This window comes from Chamaea fasciata, unplaced genomic scaffold (assembly GCF_029207755.1).
Source record: "Chamaea fasciata isolate MVZ Bird 193981 ecotype frontalis unplaced genomic scaffold, bChaFas1.0.hap1 SCAF_7, whole genome shotgun sequence".
Lineage (NCBI taxonomy): Eukaryota > Metazoa > Chordata > Aves > Passeriformes > Sylviidae > Chamaea > Chamaea fasciata.
The window spans coordinates 40,958,318-40,977,783 of NW_027094092.1; the positions used below are offsets into that span (position 1 = coordinate 40,958,318).

The 19,466-nt window shown below is 52.9% G+C and overlaps 1 protein-coding gene across 4 annotated transcripts in view; it reads left to right on the forward strand.

Moving 5' to 3' along the window:
* Positions 1–19,039, forward strand: part of TMEM63C (transmembrane protein 63C) — a 32,774-nt gene extending 13,735 nt beyond the window's left edge. For 3 of the 4 annotated variants that reach the window (XM_066188561.1, XM_066188560.1, XM_066188559.1), the window contains exons 2-24: positions 4,924–5,037; positions 5,655–5,875; positions 6,202–6,281; positions 7,393–7,480; positions 9,381–9,418; positions 9,817–9,959; positions 10,269–10,320; positions 10,763–10,871; positions 11,295–11,368; positions 11,473–11,553; positions 11,687–11,807; positions 11,919–12,052; positions 12,245–12,367; positions 12,972–13,125; positions 13,664–13,770; positions 14,561–14,647; positions 15,168–15,233; positions 15,358–15,520; positions 15,744–15,849; positions 16,051–16,218; positions 16,496–16,611; positions 16,760–16,831; positions 16,913–19,039. In XM_066188561.1, coding sequence (XP_066044658.1) covers positions 5,678–5,875; positions 6,202–6,281; positions 7,393–7,480; positions 9,381–9,418; positions 9,817–9,959; positions 10,269–10,320; positions 10,763–10,871; positions 11,295–11,368; positions 11,473–11,553; positions 11,687–11,807; positions 11,919–12,052; positions 12,245–12,367; positions 12,972–13,125; positions 13,664–13,770; positions 14,561–14,647; positions 15,168–15,233; positions 15,358–15,520; positions 15,744–15,849; positions 16,051–16,218; positions 16,496–16,611; positions 16,760–16,831; positions 16,913–17,125 — 2,493 coding nt within the window. In that variant the 5' untranslated portion in view covers positions 4,924–5,037; positions 5,655–5,677 and the 3' untranslated portion in view covers positions 17,126–19,039. Of the gene's footprint in view, positions 1–3,865; positions 5,038–5,654; positions 5,876–6,201; positions 6,282–7,392; positions 7,481–9,380; positions 9,419–9,816; positions 9,960–10,268; positions 10,321–10,762; positions 10,872–11,294; positions 11,369–11,472; positions 11,554–11,686; positions 11,808–11,918; positions 12,053–12,244; positions 12,368–12,971; positions 13,126–13,663; positions 13,771–14,560; positions 14,648–15,167; positions 15,234–15,357; positions 15,521–15,743; positions 15,850–16,050; positions 16,219–16,495; positions 16,612–16,759; positions 16,832–16,912 lie in introns of those variants that run through there. The other variant, XM_066188558.1, reaches the window with a different exon arrangement.
* The last annotated feature ends 427 nt before the right edge of the window (positions 19,040–19,466 follow it).

The window sequence follows — 19,466 nt, forward strand, 5'->3', positions numbered from 1 at the left end:
GGATGCTGGAGGTTTGCCTGCCTCCCTGGTCCTCTGCACACCAGGGCATGAAACTGATCTCCCTGTTACAGCAGTCCTTGATTTTCCCTTCCACAGCCTGGCCAGAATCTACTTGTAAAAGAAGAAGGATGTAGAGGCAGTCAGCTAGCAAAGATGCTTGTTTTCCAGGTCTAGGTCCTCAGCCTGGCTTTTCTGTGTGGCCACAGACTGCTCCATCAACAGCCTCGTGCCCTGGCTGCCCTCTGGCCAGCCGAAGTCAGTAATCCCACCTGTGTCAGAGTGGGATGCTAAGGCTGGATGAGTGTAGGCATGCTGGGAAACCCAGCTTAGTCATCTCAATGCTTCCAAGACTGTTTTGATGTTTTGCTACTCCAGCTGTCCATGAATCCCCTAGCAAATGAGTTTGCTGGCAGGATGCTTCAAGGAAAAGACAAATTATGAAAAATTGCCTTCGCATAAAAGACATGCCTTATTTTTAATTGGAAATCTGATTCTCTGGATTAGTGCCCACCCAACCGGAGAGAAGAAACATATGCTGATGTATCAACAAAACAAAGAGGGCACTGAATATTCAAGGCAAAGCTTACACGCACTGAAAATGCTTCATACAAATTTTCCAGCAAATCAGTTTCAGTGGCAAATCTCATGCATTCACAATGCATTCACAGGCCACAAAGAGGAGAACGAATTGCTCTACATGTTTTCTGACTTTTTTTCTGACCCTGTTTTAGTATCTTCCCTCTAAGTAAAACCTATACTGGATAGACCATATATAGAAATTTCTGCCTTTATGTTAATGCTTCATTTTCCCACCTGCAACCCTGTATACCCCTGTGTTTCTGGACTAGTCCATTGCTGTCACGTCTCCAGGACAGTGGCTGCTCTGAAGGACATCTGTGTGTGGCTGGCATCTAGAGGCCCTGCCTCATACACAGCTAATGGGAAGCTGTCCTGACACCTTCTGGAGCTGACACCCATCCAGCTCTGTTATTCACAACAGTATTTGTTCCTTTGGGCCCTGAAGATTGGGAAAAGCACAGTGGCAGTGGCATAGCAGGGAACAGGAACTGGTTTGGTGATGCTGTGGGTTTTGTTGACCCTCTCAGATATTCTTGCAGAGTGCCATCAACTGACTATTGCAAAATGCTGAATTTTCTCATTTGTGTGACGTGAAAATTCATCTTCGGCATTTCAACAATGACTTTAAGTGTGACCTGCAGTGTTTCTGTGATTTCTCTTTCTGCATACCAAAAAACTTGCCTCTCCAACCAGAGGGAGTTTGAACATGTTCTACAGATCTGTGTTTAAGCTGTTTTTGGTGCATGTGAGCAGAGATCTCCTCTCTCTGTTCCTACTGCATGCTGTTCCTAGAACATATACATGATTTACTTTTAGCTGGTTGCCCCCAATAGCTATTTTCATGGTAACACTGCAGCTATATAATTTGCATAAGCTTTTCTGAGAGCAGCACCATAAAAGGTGAGACTAGCTAGAACAAATGGTCTAGAAAAGCAGTGATTTGGGTATTTGGAGGAGAGTTCCTCCGGCTATCTGGTGATGACAGGAGCAGAGAAAGGGCAGGAGAGTGGCTTGAGATCAGGTTCAGAGGGGCTGTGTTACATTGCAAAGGCTGTGTTTACAGGCCTGAGCATGACATGATGGCTCCTTTGGACTCCTCTGGAGCTGGAGGTCCTTAAGAGAGAGGGGACAGAGCTGGACTGGGTTTTCAAGCATCTTCTGCTTCTGAAATTTCTCTGTGCAGTCTGGCATTGTACTGGCAGTGCTGTGTGGAGACACATGAGCTGGTTGGGCTGGAAGGGTGAAGGCTTGCATTTGGGAGGTTTCTGGGCAGGAGAGCTCGGAGCAGAGATACTGGCACCATCTCCAGGAGGAGCCCATTGCTTTTGGTCACCAGGAGCAAAATATCTGGTATGGGAGAGAAAGGGATAGCAACAGGGACTTGTTAGAGAAACACTACTTGTACAGATCCCTGTGAAAATCCCCCTCACCCTGCTATCCCTGACAGGATGTTCCTCCTACAAGCGTGAAGCCAGTGCCTAGAAACAAGCTGCGGGATCTTACTGCTGTGTAGTGGAATGGTGGTGATGGAGAAGGGACTTGGAGGTTGCTAAGGGTCTCCTTGTTTGTTTGCTGATGATCTAACAGCTCCCTTGGTCAGAGATACACTCTCCTTGTTAACAAAAAGGCAGTGAATTATTTAGCAGCTGAAAATGCCAGATGGCAGTTGCTCTGCTGCTTACAGGAGGAGGGGAGAGAGAGACATGCACATGGTGAGGAACAGATTGAGAGCATTTCCATAGCAAAGAGCAGACCCTGGCTAGAGCTCCTGGTTGCCCAGGTGGCAAGCAGGAGGCAGGCAAGCCAGGGAAAACATCTTCTGCTTTCCAGAGTAGCCCCTTCACTTCTTACAGGTCTCTTCTGGAGGTCCCTTTTCAGGGGTCATTATCCTGATAGGACCATGCTGGCCATTGAAGTACAGGACTCCCAGCCATGGCTGGGAGACAGGCTGTGACTGAGGGCACTGCAGGGAGGCTTTGCCAGCCCATCACCCCCCACATCTGGGTGGAAGTATCAGCTCCAAGTCTACTGAGAGAAGTATGCCCTTTGGAGAAGTATCAGCATATCTCAAGTGACCTGGCAGTTCTTTTGAGAGTCACACTAATGTTCAGCTACCCTCACTTGGGCAGTGTTGTCTCCAGATATCATAGTCTGGACAGATGGATGTGTCCATGGATAGGGACCTCCAAGGAGAACTGAAGATGCAGTATCGGCAGGTCTGTAGCAAGCACTGAAGCCCATGGCTCAGGTGATATTGCACCATATGCACAGGAGAAGGGACTGCCATGTGTCTGCATGTCATGGGGAACTTGGTGCCTGTAGCTCAGCAGCTTCTGACATTCCTTCAAGGCATCTATGCAGGTAGTCAGATGCCAGCCTAATATTGCAGTGGGGTGAGACTCAAGCTCTTCTGGGCTCATAGCCTTGGTCCAATCATCTCAGGCACTCTTAGGCTCCCAGTGGAGATTTTTTAAAATGGAATTTATGCTACAGAAATGAAGAAAATAGCAAGTCACCATCTTTTTTTGTGTGTTTAATTTGGAAACTGCAAGCACCAAGAGTAGTTCCTTGATTCTTCAACCCTCTGGAGAGCTTGAGTTGACAATCCCTTGGGAATCCTCAGTGTCCAGGTTGTCAGACCTTTTTTCTTTTCTTCTTCTTCTTCTTTTTTTTTTTTTTTTTTTTTTTTTTTCCCCAGCTTTTTCTTTCCCTGGATGAGGAGGTCAAAGAGAGTCAGTCTCAGGCATGTAACGTATGTCAGCTCCTGCACTAGCACTCTGGTCCTGCCCACTCTAGTCAGCTGTGGGTTGGGGGTGTCTGGCAGCAAACTGTAAGGTCTAAGAGAGAGGCTGAGGCCACAGCCATGCATATAAAATCAGGTGCTATTGTAGTCCCCCATCTATCACACTGACACAGCACAAGTAAATGTTTCCTAACAAAAGGAGATCTGTGCAGAGCTTAGGAATATCCCCTTTCTAAGTCAAGTCATTTTTTGTGCGCTGTCTCTGTGCTCCCCAAGGACCTCTCAATTACATTTCCTTTGGTGTTGAAGAAGATTTGATCTTGTTTGGTCTTGGTTGCAAAAACTGCCATAAACACTTTATGTCTCCACATCCCTGGAGGTCCCATCTGTCTTTGTTTGCGTTCCCTTCCACTGCTTAATCAAACGTTGGGTCCTGCTTCACTTCCTCCACCCTATTCATGTGGGCTTTGAGCATCCCCCAGCAGGGATTACCTGGTGCTGGATGACTGCAGGGGCTGTAGCAGTGTCTCAGTTGTGGCTGGAATATAGATGAAAAGGAGGAAGAGGAACGAACGCTCAGTGACTTGAATGCCAGCTCCCAGGAGTACATGTTATAAACCATTCTTAAGTTTTCACATAGCCTTTGCACTGGTCACAATATGCTGACCTTACTATACTGTGCCCATCATGTCTGCAAAACACCTTATAGCACCTTATAAACTTCGGGCAGGCCTGAAAATGTTGTCAGGAGCACAAGTTCCTGAGAATAGGGATGTAGAATAATTGTGGTTGGAAGGGCCCCCTTGGAGGTCATCTGATAAAACCCTTGCTCAGGGCCAGGCCAGCTTCAAAATTATATTTGGCTGCTCGAGGCCTCCAAAGTCTGGATCATCTCACCATAGACGAAGCTGTTCTCTGAAGGCCATGCAGCTCTTCAGTCATGAGAAGCAGCTGGCTAAAGGTGTTGAGGGTGACTCCAAAGCAGAGAGGCAGGACAGGCACATGAGGACAAGAGACTCTGGCCCCCTGTCCCCACCCCATTTTTTTAGTGTTTGCTGTGCTAGTTCCCTCTCCTCATCTCTGTATGGTGAGTGCAGCAGCCATTTGGTACCGTCCTGTGGCATCCCCATGAGTAACAGCCATGCTGGCTGCTGTAGGGTGCTCATTCCCAGGGGTTCCAGGCACTGCAGGTTTGGAGAGGATCCTCTCCTATCTAAAGCATGGTGGTAGGAAAGGTTTTGGAAATAAGCCACAGTCTTGGCCATTAATGGCCTTTAAGTGTCTCCTGCCAGTGAGGACTGTAACCTATGGGATCAGCTCCTGGGGAACATGGTGGGAAGCCCGACATTTAGGGTTTTGAGAAGCTAACTCCTCTGAAGACATCAAGATATCTTGGAAGGAGCAGTTCTGCTTAGATGGAAAGATGGAAGGGAAGTCCTCTAACTCCTGAGTCACACAAATCATGATGCTGGAGGAGGACAGGAGGCTTAGGGATATTCTATAGGCAGTAGATATCTGGCTGTGGGGAGAGAAGCAAGTGCAGCCCCAGCAGCCCAGTTGTCAATATTATCACTGCTGGTTTTGGGTTGGTTTTTTTTCAGAAATTCAAACAAATGCTTCAGCTTCTCATTCCTGCCTGCTGACAACACCAGGGTGGCCATGACTCTACCAGCTTCCACGACTGAGGGCCAGAGGTGGTGAGAGACCTGTCTCAGGTATGACAGAGACAACCAAATAGCATGGGGTTTAATGGGGTGGAGAAAGGGCAAGTAGCTGTGCGATCTGTTCAGCAACACCCTCTGCCTTGTGTCCAAATGATGCCTTAAGATTTAGCTTTTGTATTTGCAGATTCTGTGCTACCTAAGGATGTAGCTTTGAGCCTCATATTAAGTGTCAGTAAGCTTTCTTCACAGGGTAGGTAGATAAAGTAAATACCAATATGCATACCCAATATGCAAATGGACCAAAACTGATAAAAAATGTAAGACCTTGTGACCGGGCGGGTTTTTGGTGTAGCGTTTTCCTAGTGGACTCAGGGTGCAGCCTTGGTGGGGCTTCGATCCTGTTCAAGGTAGATCCTGGAGGCCTTTCAATAAATACCTATTTTATTCTCTAGCTCTGTCCAGTCTCTGTTTCAGGTCAGCCTTCTAGGCAACACAACAACCTCTCCCTGATAGAAACTGGGACTGGGAAGCTCTGAGGTCACCAGCCAGTCCTCTCCCCTCCCTACCCTTAGTGAGCTCCTCAGACCTTGATGGAAGAGACCTGGGAGAGCCATGGTCCCTTTTCAAGCAAAGGCTTCTCCATCCATGCTCCTGTCTCTGTGTTGCAGGGTGAGATTCCACAACGGTACCAATGGACAGCAGGTACTCAATGGAGGCAGCACCTGATGGTGCTGGCCTCACCTCTCTGGATGTGCTCCTCTTCCTGGACACACCGATGAACAGCACGGAGGAGCAGTGCTTCAGCGCCCGCTCCCGCAGCACTGTCCTGGAGGGGCTGCCCTTCGGTGGCGTGCCCACTGTGCTCGCCATCAACTTCATCCTCTGGCTGGTGAGCGGGACAGGAGGGTGCCATTTCTATGGGCTCTGCAGCCCCCACGGGCACTGACGGCCACACACAAGTGCAGCCTGTGCAGCAGTGCACCTGGCTGACAGAGGAACAGGCATGAGTGCAGGGGTCCAAGGGCTTTGCCCACATCATGGTGGGCAGCGGAGCACGCTTGGGCAGCAGTGGTTAGATCACGGAGCAGGAACCGTTTGGAGTAAGAGTTTTGCACGAGCTTGGGCTCGTGAGTGAGAAAGCAGAAAGGAGGGATATGAGAAGATCCCACGGACTGAGACCTTGCTGCAAAACACTTCTCATTCTTCTTCTTCCAGCTTCTCCTTCTAGTCTTCTCATGTCTTCGGAAAGCGGCTTGGGACTATGGGCGCCTGGCATTGCTGATGGACAATGATAGGTGAGGAGGATGCAAAGCTGCTGCAGGTGATGGCTCCATTGTCTTCAAGAGGGCTGGAAGGCAGGCCAGCACTGTGGCATGACACACAGAGATCAGCAGGTGTTCCTGTCCCTCCTTCCCACTGGGAACGGCCTGGTGCCCCCCTTTCCCATGGAGACACAGTCACTGTCTGCTGCAGGGGGAGGGAAAGCCCAGCCCAGCTTGTATTCCCTCTAGCATTTGGTGACAATGTTCTTGGTGCCATTGCAGGCACTGTTCTGGGAAGGACAAAGAGCTGTTTTTCAGTGGTGACTATGCCGCTGCCTCTTCTCTTGCCGCTCTCTTGGAATGAGCCGGACTGGCTGGTGGAGGGGGCAGAGGGAGACACACAGCAATAACACTGTTCCTCATGTCATCACAGCAACTTGCCTGGCCTGTCATTTGAGCTAGGTGCCAACTTCCACAAAAATAAGCAGTGTTCTGCTAAAAGTAGAGCCCAGACCATATTTCCAAGTGGGCTCTGCTGCCCACAACAGCTTGCCTGCCTGAGCAAGCTCACCTTGGGCAACAAAGCATCTTTCTTTGCACAGGCTGGTGCACACAGGAGGGGTCTGTGCAAGACTGGGCAGCCCTCAAGAATAAGCTCTGTTAAAGTCCCTATTCTGCCTTCTCCCCTCCAGTTCCTCTTGGCTTCCTCTTGAATCTGGAGCTGAGTCTGGCAATGAATATACAATGTTTTCCCTTCACCAGTGAGATCAAAGGGCTATCAAGATTTAAAATGCAAGCTCTGATTACATTCCTTTTTACTGTAAAACCATTTGAAACATCTGAAAACAGTGGAATAGAAAATATCTGGTTCAACTGTCCCTTGTAATGGAGCTAAGGCTACATCTCCATGAGCCCATCATGGATCAAGGCCACAAAGAAGCTGGGGAAACTTGTTGGTGTGGAGGCAGCAAGATGCAGCCCCTTTGTCCCAAGCCCAGCAGTAATCACTGTTCCAACCCCAGTGTAGGATACTGGGAGCGGGGGAGGCTGCTGTCCTAGGAGAGACTTCTCCAAGAGTGCTTAATCTCTCATGTCTGCTGCTTCTCTTCTGCCTCACCCCTCCCCTCTTCCCCTCACTGCAAAGCCTGACATCGCTTTTCTATGGAGAGCAGAGTGAGAAGGAAAAGTCCCCATCAGAGAGCAGCCCTCTGGATGCTGACAACAAGGATGTGGTGAGTGCCAGTGGCTGTGGCAGTGGGAACCTGGGTTGGGCTTTTCCTGGCCCAGCCTGTCCTGTTCTTCATCAGAAACCCAGGTCAGAAGTTAAGTGTGAGAAATTAAATCTCCTGCTCAACAGCCTTCAGCGGTGGGGAATTCCTGGAAGCTGGAGAGTTTTTTTGTCCTGAATTATTTGAGGCATCTATTTTGACTGGCAGTTTGAGGTGGATGCTCCTGTTGGCAAGTGTCTCACAGCTGCCTGGCTATCCTTGCAGCTGTGGGATCTAGTATCATGTGTGGCCAGAGCCTGGCTGCAGGCCTGCAAGGATCTTTCCCACCCCTCAAGATAAAGTCCCCCACACCGCATCTCCTCCTCTGCCAGCATGGTGTGGCTTTAAAGTAATCTTTTGTTTCTCTCTACCACACCAGGCTTTGCTGGAAACAAACACAGACGGACACATTTTGCTGCCTCTTTCTATTTCTTTTTTGGCAGCAAAAGCTCAAAAATTAGTCACTGGTACGACTATGAAAAATCGTCATGACTTTTTAAAAAATCTAGGTAGGAAAGAAACCAAAGACGCAAAATCCTTGCAGGTGGCAGGAGACCTGTTCAAAGACTCTGTACCAGATGCTCTAGGCAAATGTATATTGCTCATCAAAAAATAGATGAAAAAGACTACAGTGAAAGCCAGCACACTAAAAAGCAGATTAAAGGAGATTATTAGAAGTAAGAAGACATCCTTTAAAAAGTCAAACTGTTCACAAATGAGGAAAATCTCAATTCTGCCAGGTTAGATGTAAAATACACTAAGAGGGGAGAAGAGCATTTTTGAAGAGAAATTTGTAGAGAGCATAAAAAGCCCAGAATCACAAAATCATAGAATGGATAGAGTTGAAAGGAGCCAATGTGGGTCATCTGGTCCAACCTCCTTGTTCAAGCAGAGTCATCCTAGAGCACATGGCACAAGATTGTATCTTGAATATCTCCAGTGAAGGAGACTCCACAAGCTCTCTGGGGAATCTGTTCCAGTGCATGGTGCTTTCTTTCAGTCCTCAGGCACCTGTCCTGATCACCAGGACCTTTCAAAGATGAGCATGAGCTGCCTTGCTGTGGTGTCCACCAGCTCGCTCAGCAGTCATGGATGCATCCTGTCAGGGCCCATGGACTTGTGGATGTCAAGTCTGTCTAGGTGTTTTCTAAACCAATCCTCCTTCACCAGGGGAAAGTCTGAAAACCCATATGTGTACACAGTGACAGGGAATAAGCTTGTCAGTGCACAAGAACTTAGGTTGTCCTGTAGCACTCTACAGCAGTGCCACCTCAGCACTTGATAGTGGTAAAAAAAGTGCATTGAATGTTAGGGACTGTCTTGGAAAGGGAAGAGGAGGGAGCTCTGGAAGCAGGAGCCAGTGACGCTCCTTAATATTCAGAGGGAGCTGAGGTCCAGCAAGTCACCCCTGAAATAGTGCTTGACCTCAGCTTCCTCTGCAAATCTTTCTGCAGCCAAAAACTGACAACCTGACAGGATGGCTTGTGTTTGTAGAGAGACTTCCCTGTCCCTTTATTCCCCTGCCCCAGCAGACTCCTTGTTCCCACTCACAGAAATTCTCTTATCACTACTTTCAGGAAGGTCACATGTTCCCTCAGGGCTTTCGCCACCTGGAAGGGAGGTTGTGCTCATCTTCCCATCAGCTCTTTGGAGTGTGTTTTCCTTGCTTCTCCTGAGGCAGCTGCCTTTGCCACTAGACTGAGCATTGCTGAGCTGCCCTGGGCACTGCCTCTATTTGCTCAACCCCTTGCCATAGGCACTGCACCACATCTGCGTGTTTCCCCAGCGTATGTTGTGACCCAGTCCCTCACCAGAGAGGTGGGGGTGGTTGCCCTTTCCTCATCCTGACTCTCTTTCCTTCTAGGGATTCTGTTCCTGGCTCCTTTCTATCTACCAGATGAAGTAAGTGTGTGTCCTTGGTATTAGGGTCATGCCCCACCGCTGCTCACCCCTGGGGAGCTGGTGCCCACAGGTGGTGGCCAGCAGCAGTGGAGAGCCCTCTTAAAACATCTGCTCTGAAGAGTGAGCAGAGAGCTCACCTCTGCATTTCCTCCTGGCCCCTAGATCCTATCCCAAAGAAAGGGGCTTTAACCTCCTCTGATAGGAACCAATCCTGTAATGAGATGTCAGCTGGAGGGTTGCTTGGGTCCCTCATTTCCTCTGTGCTTAAATCCTTTGTGCCACAGTCAGGATGTCATGAGTTGGTGTGGGTTGTGGGAGACTGGAGCAAGCCAGTGTCCCCATGGCGGGAGGTGGTGGGGAGGAACCACCAGCACTGACCCCCACCTGCCTCTCTCCAGGGATGAGGAGATTCAGAGCAAGTGTGGGATTGATGCCACCACCTACCTCTCCTTCCAGCGGCACCTCCTGGTCTTGCTGATGTTGGTTTGTGTGCTCTCCGTGGCTGTTATCCTGCCTGTCAACTTCTCAGGGGACCTCCTGGGTAGGTGCTTCCCTAGTCACAGGATGACTCAGGAGTGCCATGCAAGCTTGCAAGCCTTTGGGCAAGTACTATGCCTCTGGGAAAAAAGGCCAAAAAAAACCTCCCTCAGAAACCCCCATGTGATCAGGAGCCCACCATCAGCTGGGTGACAGAGGAACATAAGAGGCTGGGAAATTCAGGGCAGTGGGGGCTTGATGGGGACCTGGGAGCTGGAAAAGCAGGGAGCAAAGACCAGAGCCAGTAACTGCAATATGGACATGCACACTGCACTGGTTCCCTTAACCTTCTGCTTCTCCTCTTCCTCTGCAGGACACAATCCCACCCACTTCGGCCGGACAACCATCGCCAACATCCCAACTCAGTAGGTGCTCCCACAGGCAGGGGGGCTGTGTGTGCTGCCACTGTGGTGGACACTGCTGGGAGCACCTAGGCACAGAACTCACCACAGCCCCGTGCTGGGGACAGGGACAGGTCCATGAGAGCAGCACACCACTCACAGTAGCTCTCCTGTCTCTCTGTACTACATGAGCACAGTCAGGGCAGCCAACCCAGTGGCACTGCTCATTGCACCCCGCTGCTGGCACAAGTGCTCTTGGGGATGTTGTGGGGCCTCATTTCTGTAGTGTCTCAGTCAACAGCCTGGCTGCTGCCCCTCTAGTTCCTGGGGTGAGTGTCTGACAGCTGGCGTGGGGAGGTCCTGCTGGGTGGAAGGGGTGGCCATAGGTGAGATGCTGAGTGCCAGACTGGTCCCCATGCCACATGATCACCACAGTGCTTACTGATCCCCACTTTTTCTCTTCCAGAGACCGTCTCCTGTGGCTGCACAGCATCTTTGCCCTCCTCTATTTTATCTTCACCATCCTTTGCATGGCTCACCACTCTGTCCACCTGGAATACAGAGAGAATGAGAAGGTGAGAAACCACCCCTCCTCCAACCCAGCCTTGTTCAGTGCTAATGGGCAACTTCTTGCTTTGCACAAATGCTGGTCCCAGTAGGTACAGAGGTCTTTAGGAACAGCCTGGAAGTGGGTTGGCAGGGAAAGCTATGGCTGATTTTCACCAGCTTCTGGATAAAGTGACAGCCTGGAGATAAATCTCTCTCTCTCTTGCTGTCTTGTCTCTTGAGACTGAAGCTCTGCTGTATCCATCTGGGGTATGGCATTGTCTGACTGTGCCCTCAGGGTTTGGGATTGGGCATTGAGGAGGTCTGTGCTGACTTGCTTCTGGGGTGGCAGTTGGTGCCCCAGCTTGCTGCTGGGTGGACAGGGTGGGAGCATTATATCCTGCAGATCCCTGCCCATCCTGCAGATCCCTTTGCCTCTTCTCTTCCTCCAGGTTGCCCGGACACTCATGGTTACCCACATCCCCAAGGAGATCACAGACCCTTCACTTATCATCAAACATTTCCAGTGAGTAGCCATGTGCCAGAGCCTTGCTGGGTGAGTGCCAGGCAGGTGGCAGGGACTGTCCCTGTCCCCTGGCTCCTGGTGCCACCATGCCCCTGTGCTTTCAGCGAGGCTTATCCCAGCTGCACCGTCACCAATGTCCAATTCTGCTTCGACGTGCGCAAGCTGATGAAGCTGGATGCGGAGAGGTGAGTGCATGCACATCCATGTTGCCTCTGTGGGAGGCTGTACTGCTCCTGCCCACCACATCAAGGCACCCAGTCTGGGTTTACGTCTGTGTGTCTGTTCCCCAAGTGACCTTTGCTATCGGCTTCCTGGCAGGCGCAAAGCAATGAAGGGGCGGCTTTACTTCACCACCAAGGCACAAAAAGAGGGGAAGATCATGATCAAAACTCACCCCTGCGCCCGCATCTTCTGCTGCCGCTTCTGTGGCTTTGATGAGGTAGGAGGGTGCGGGCAGGGCTGCAGGCGGCACACTTACACCATAGGCAAGGCAGAGCATAGCAGCTTGCCCCTGCCCCAGTGCACAGCACAGCCCCGGCTGCTCCCACAGGTGGATGCTGAGCAGTACTACGGGGAGCTGGAGGAGAAGCTCACAGATGAGTTCAATGCAGAGCGCAACCGCATCACACTCAAGCGGCTTGATATGGCCTTTGTCACCTTCCAGGACGAGCGGATGACAGCTGTGTGAGTGTCCCTCAGCCTGTTCACCACCGCTGCCAGGGCATTTGGGCACCTTGCCAGCTTTTCCAACCAAAGCCAGGCAATGGATTGGTCTCTTCTATGCCTCTGCCATTTGTGGAGTTGGCTGCCCTGTTAGGGCTGCGGGAAGGGTCTCACAAGAAGTGAGACCTGACCCATGGCTCCTTCTTCCTGCAGGATTTTGAAGGACTACAGCCACATCCACTGCCGCAAGCACCCCCAACAGTCCTCTGTCACCACCGTGGTCAAGTCACACCACTGGGGTGTTCGCTATGCCCCTGCACCCAGCGATATCATTTGGTGAACCCCCACAGCGGGAGGGAGGGAGGGAGGGAGGGAGGGAGGGAGGGAGGGAGGGAGGGAGGGAGGGAGGGAGGGAGGGAGGGAGGGAGGGAGGGAGGGAGGGAGGGAGGGGGAACAAGCAAACACGGGGAAGCCCATGTCCGTTCCTATAAGGAGCCCATGTACATAGCTATAAGGAATATATGCCCATAGCTATAGGTAGCCCAAATAGCTGTAGGGAACCTATGTCTGTATCTGTAGGACACTTTCCTACCCAGGGTGATGAGGGCTGAAAATCCCTCCTATTGCCATAGCAGGGGTGATTGGGATGATCACCCCAAGGGTGGCAGACTGGGGGTAATTGCCAGACTCTGATTTCTCCAGCCTGCTTCCAAAGTCTCCTGGTGGTATGGACCTCTGCTGTGACTGTTCTCTGGTCCAGGGGGTTCTGCATGTGACAGCAAAGCAGCATGGGGAGGGGAAGAAGGCGAGCTCAGAACAGTGTCTGCCAGGATGTTTGGTGCAGATAGCAGGAGGCAGTGTTTCATGAAGCTATGCTGGGAGGCCCAGGACACAGGGCTTTTCCTCCTCATCACGTCCAAGTTGTGTTTTCCTCTTACAGGGAGAATTTATCAGTCCGTGGCACATCATGGTGGGTGCGATTCATTCTGCTTAATATCTGCCTGTTCGTCCTTCTCTTCTTCCTCACTACACCAGCCATCATTGTCAACACTATGGACATGTTCAATGTCACACACCCTGTGGAAAGCCTCAAGGTAGGCCCTAACCCATGCCAGTTTTCCCAAAAGGTCATCATTTCCGGGCTTATTTGTGATGGGGTGGGGCACCAGCTCTACACTGTCCTAAGAAGACGAGCTCTCACTAGGATGGGCACTTATGAGAAACAAGGTCATTGAAGAGGTCATGTCTGTGCTTGCTATCTGGCCGCTTCTCCTTGTGTTTCCAGTGGTAGACCCCTGGGGCAGCACCTGAGCTTTGGTGCTGGTGTCCATGGAGTCAGGCAGGTTGCTGTCCATTCAAGAAGAAAGGTCTGGAAAGAGCTCATGAGATGTTAGGAGCTCCCAGCAGCACAGCTTCTTCTTGCTCATTGACCTGTGAGCTTTTGGGTGGGCATTCAGAACATGGCTGTGGTACCTTTGGCTGGCCTCAAGTTCTTATCTCCTGAAACAAATGCCCCAGCTCAGGGAGGGAATCCTCCAGCCCACCTGCTGCATGCACCATCGTGTGCTGTCTCCAGCATGATTGTGCTGTGGTGGGTTGCTGAGGGGGTGTTTGGCATCTCTCTTTCTGCAGAACCCCATCATCACCCAGTTTTTCCCCACGCTGCTGCTCTGGGCCTTCTCTGTCTTCTTGCCCTTCCTTGTCTACTACTCAGCGTTCTTTGAGTCTCACTGGACAAGGTAATGGGGCTGGCCCCACAGTCCCCTAGGGCTGCCATACATGGGAGGAACTGCAGTGGAAGGGGAACCCAACCTGGAGGGAGGCAGGCAGTGAGCAGTAGACCCCCACAGTGGAGCAGAGCCCCCTGGGTGTTTCTCTCCATAGAAAGAACGCCAAGTCCATGCTCAAAGGAGCCATTTGTTTCCCATGGTCCTGAACGCTTTCAGGCTACTAACAAAGTCAAAGTAAGATGGATCTGAAGAAGTTTGTAAGAGGGACAGTGTGATGCTGGACTGGCAGTGGCAGGGCCATCCCAGGCATGCTTCCAGCCCTCCAAGGCAAAGGTATGGATTGAGGATTCTTAAAGTAGAGGAAGCTCCTGCAATGTGCTCTCTCTGTCTTGAACCTCCGTCAGCCCCAAGCCCTGTGCCTGGTCTGAGAAGTCCTTGTGAGAGCTTTGTCACCACCTCCGCTCCTTTTTCTGGGGGAAACAGGAGGTTGTGAACTGATACTAGACACCCATCTGCCCCTTGTTGCATGTCTATACCAGCAGGCAAGGCAGGAGAGGGCAAAGATGAAGGAGGTTGGGAATACGAGAGCTTTCACTACAGCAGATTACTCATGCTGACATACCTTAGCCTGGGAGAGGCTTTGCAAGGTCCCAGTGGAGGCACAGATCAAATGGACACAGCTTTGTGAGGCAGGGAGTAACTCCTTGGTGAAGAGTGAGACCAAGCCCAGCCCCACACCCCACCTGCTGCTCTTCCCCAAAAAAGTGCGATGTTCTTTTCTTGTCTTCCCTCTCTGCAGGTCGAGTGAAAATCAAATCACCATGCACAAGTGCTTTTTCTTCCTGGTGTTCATGGTTATCATCCTGCCCTCGCTGGGTCTGAGCAGGTACAGACCACCCTGCCATGCTGCTCTCCCCTGCTCACGAGCTGCCAGGATCACACCCAGGCCCCTTGTCCTGGCAATCCAGCCCCAAAGGGCTAAGATCCCATAGCCAGCGAAACACAGTGATCTCTGGGGAGGGAAACACTCTAGCTGTGCTGAGCCACTCACCCATGATCACAGATGGAAACCTTCCCCACAGAGGAGTGGAGCAGAGCAGTTTACCAGGCTGCCACAGCTGACCCAAGGGGGTTGTGCCAGTGTTTAGTTGCTGCTTGGGCTCAGCAGACCCTAAAAGGACCTGGTCAGGTATCTGTGTAGCTCCAGCTACAGCAATCCTGGCCATACAGGAGGCGAGCACACACTCCACGGTGGTCTCATGTGGCAGAAGGGGGTGCTCTGGCAGTGTAGGGTACAGAGGGTCTTGCCTCCTCAGGACAGGGAAAAGCACATGCCTGCTGGGTGTCTCTCACATCACTCTGTAGCTCCCCTTCTGTCTGAGCTGCTCCTCTTCTGTCCCCTCCAGCCTGGACCTGTTTTTCCGCTGGCTCTTCGACACCCACTTTCTGGATGAGGCTGAAATCAAGTTCCAGTGAGTAGCAGGAAGCTCCCAAACTTCCCAGGCAAGCGGGAGCACCTGTTGTCCACCACCAGCAGCTCTTGCAGCTCCTGCCTGAACATCCTCTCACAATCTCACCTCTCTGTCCGCGGGGCAGGTGCGTTTTCCTCCCAGACAACGGCGCCTTCTTTGTCAACTATGTTGTCACCTCCAGCCTGATTGGGACAGCCATGGAGCTGCTGCGCATCCCAGGCCTCCTTGTCTACACTGCTCGCCTCTGCTTTGCCAAGTCTGAGCCCGAGCGGCTCCATGTCAAGCGGGTATGTGGCTCTGGTCATCCTTGAGCCTTTGTGACCCCCAGCACAGCAGAGATGCACTCACTGGAAACTCAGGCTGTTGTGTTTCCGTGGGGACGCTTGTGGGGACTTCTTCAGGCCCCATAGCGGCTAGTGGGGGTGAGGCAGTCCTGTGGGCCAGGGTGCAAAGGCAAGTACAGGCTTTGCAGTGACAGAGGCGGCAATGACACTGTTGGTTGTGCCCCAGAGCCAAGCATACCAGTTCCAGTTTGGACTGGAGTACGCCTGGACCTGCTGTATCTTCTCTGTTGTCATGACCTACAGCATCACCTGCCCCATCATCGTCCCCTTTGGTGAGTATGATCCCCTGCCCATGGTCCCAGCCATGCCAAGAGCAAGCCTGTCCCAGCCACCAGCAGCAGCATGGGGGTGCAGGCTTCCTACATGGTACAGGAGGGCACCCTTGGGCTTCATCCCCAGGGCCTGCCCTGCTGTCCCTCTGGCCTGGCTGTCCCCATTGCCCTCCACCCAAATGACTCCTCTTGTCCCACTAGGGTTGCTCTACATGCTGCTTAAGCATATGGTTGACCGGTACAACATTTACTACGTGTATATCCCCACCAAACTGAACCAGCGCCTCCACGTCGCTGCCATCAGCCAGGTTGTGGTGGCCCCCATCCTCTGCATGTTTTGGCTGCTCTTCTTCTCCGTCCTGCGCCTCGGTAGGGAGAGCCTCAGGCTACGCCCTGCCACTGCTGAGGGTCGTGTCTGATGCTTGGGGGTGACAAGCCACTGGTGTCACCCTTGAGTTAGGCATGGCATGGAGGGTGGTAAGGGGGGAGGTGTTGTGGAGACCTGGCAGATGAAGGTGTCAGCTTGTATTTTGGGAAGGGGATTGAGAGCTTGTAAAACCCAAAGCAGGCACCACCCTGGGTCTCAGGTGGACATGCAGCAGGTTTTTGGAGGCTCATGTGCTGCCCCAGTGTCTCTGTGCTTTAGGTCCCACCCGGCCTGTCACCCTCTTCACCTTTGTGGTCCTCCTTTCCTGCATCGTCTTCTCCTTCTTTGGCCTCTGCCTGAAGAAGCTGCAGCCACGGAAACCCTCTAGCTACCAGGTGAGCACAGACAGCCATCCACTCTGTTCCTTCACTCCAGTGCATCCCCTCCTTGCTTGCCATGGGGAATCTGAGATAGGACCTGGCTGTCCCTAGCCAAAGCCAGGCTCCCCAGACCATGATTTCCTCATGGCCTCCTTCTCCTCAGATGTCTGACCAGTCTGAGGGCGCCTTCAATGACGTGGAGCGGAGCAGCGTTTCCTCCACCCCTAACTCCAATGTGAGTACCCCTCCGGAGCCCTGCTGTGGCCACCTGCTCTTGCTCCCCTGGGTCCTGACGGCCCACTGCCCCCCGGGGCAGCTCTTTGTGGCCACTGTCCTGCAGGAGCCTGAGCTGAGCCTGACACCGGCAGCCTCTCCAGCACACCAGTCCTATGGCACCATGGGCAACCACCTGGAGCCAGTGGAGGACGGAGAGGATGGGGGCCTGCAGAGCTTCGAGACAGAGCTGGAGACAGTGGAGGGCGAGTACAGGAGCGGCCCCGTGATAGACAGCCAGGCTCGCTACCAGTGAACATCCCCACCACAGGCTGAGAACAGACTGTGCTGAGAGCGGAGGACGTGCCGGGGGCAGGAAGGAGCCTTCCCTGCACTGGTGGGGGCCACCTTGCTCATGAGGCAGGGGGTGACAGGACTGATGTGAGGGAGAGACCCCATTGCATGGGCAGTGGCAGGAGGCTCTGATGGTCCCTCCCGCTGCCCACACTGGCTGAGCCCCCTAGTGTCCCCCTGTCCCCACCTGCCTCTTCCAGCACCCAGTGGGGTAGAGGGGATGCAGCAGTATAGGGGAGAGGGTCTCTCTGAGAGGCCTTGCTTTTGGGGGCAGGAGGGAGGCCCTGGCCCCTCTGAGAGGAGGAAGCAGCCCAGACAGCCCAAATGAATGTGCCTGCCACCACACTGTCCTCTGGGTCCTCAGTGGCAGGGGACAGCCACCCCTAACCCTTGCATCTCACTCCATCCACCCACTGCTCAGGCAGCTGTCCTGCTGCCTTCCCTGGTGCTGGCCTGCAGGCTGCTGCCTGCCCCTTCTTAGCCCATTTTAGCAGGGACTGCTGACTTGCGTGTGTTTTGGTGGGGGAGGTGAGTGTCCCTACATCTGCCACCAGAGCCCTTAGATGAGCACCAACAACCCTGCACCATGGCAGGCATCAAATGCAAGCCCAGCTCTTCCTTGACCTCCCCCTCCACCCCACCCCCGATCTCGCTGCACAATGCCTGTGCCCTTGGGCTCTTGGGGAGAAGTGGGAAGGCAAGACACAAGTGTGTTTAATGGCTTTGAGGACAGCTTCTTGTCACTCCTCTTCCCTGGCAGCATCCCATCGTGCTCATGCTCTCACTGGGGCTGCCCATGGGACCCAGAACAGCTCTGTCCTAATGCAACAGGACAGGGGGGACAGGTGGAGGCTAGCCTGGAGTTCCAGGTGCTCCTGGTCCACCACATCCTGCCTACCCTTGTCCACAAGTTGCAGCTGTGGGATGCTTCCCCAGTAGCCACACTGCCTCTGGAGTGTGAGTCCTGCTGTGATTAGTGTAAGTGCACCATTACCTGCCCAGACAGCATCCTTGGAGTTTTCTAGCTCATCCAGAGTAGCTGTGGTGGCCCCTGGGGACAAGGGTTTATCCTCATCCTGCTCAGCTCCTCTCCCACCATAGTCCACCTGGGCATGCTGGCTCCTCACTCAGCCCTGCTTTGGCCTCAGGGCTGATTTTCCTGTCCCCGATTCTCCTGCTAGCTTCAGAGCAACTAGAGTTGCCACCATCCCAGGGCAGTGCAGGGAGGGAAGGGAGGAAAGTGCAGCTCTGCCAGCCCCGGGGCTGGTGGCATGGGGAGTGCTGTTGTGCAAAGGCAGATGCTCAGCCAAGGCACTGGTTAGCATTAGTAGTGCCACTGGGAGGAGGGGTAGTGTGCCAGTTCTGGGCTGAGGAGGAGGTTAAAAGGCAGTCCAGCAGTGAGAGCATCAAGGGGGCCCTTAGGACATTCCTGTGGGGCTGGTGGGTCTCAGCTCAGCCGGCTGGCAGTCCCATGGCCCCCTTCCCACCCACACTCCTGCATGCTGGGGCGGTGGCTGTGGCACATTTGCCACAGAGTGGTTGCCTTGGGAGAGCCTTGAGCTCAGATGCACCCTTCCAACCCAAAAAAAGTTCCCTGGGGGGGGTTGTGGCCTCCTGCCCAGGTGCCCCCATGGCTGCCCATAGCTCAGCTGCTCCCCTCACTGCCTGCTCCAGAGGCAGCCCCAGGCAGGGCACGGGGATGCAGGTGGCCTCTCTGAGGGTAGAAGCAAGTGCCTGCTAGTGGCACTGTGTCCTCGGGAGCTCGGGCTGCTGGTCTGATTGCCCTTGGCTGCCCCACTGTAGGAATGTGCCAGAGGTCTGTACCTTCTCGTGATTTATTGCTATGACCGTGCCTTGAATAAAATGACTTCACCCAGCTGCTGCCTGGCGTCGTCACCCCCATGCGTCTTTCCTGGCACTGGTTTAGGGGCAACCCTTGTACTGGAGCCTTTTCCCACCTGTGGGCTGCTTTTGACCCTGCCTAGGGATGTCCTGCAGAGGCTTCAGTGGCAAGGAGACTGCTTGGACACATCTCCACCTCCAGACAGCCCACTATGATCCCCATAAAAACAAACCCCAACAAGTGGGCAGAAGCAGCAAAGTTTCAGGAGTGGAAGAGCAGCTCTGTGTCCCAGATAGACTGGCACAGCCCTTGGCACCATCCCTCCATTAGGGATGGGTTGCAGTCCTGTACAGTCATGTACCTTTCTTGCCCACCTTCTGTCAGCGGTCACTCCATTGGCAGAGCTGGCTCAGAACACCACCAAAGGTGCAGATGCTGCTTGAAAGTAGCAAGAGGGTGG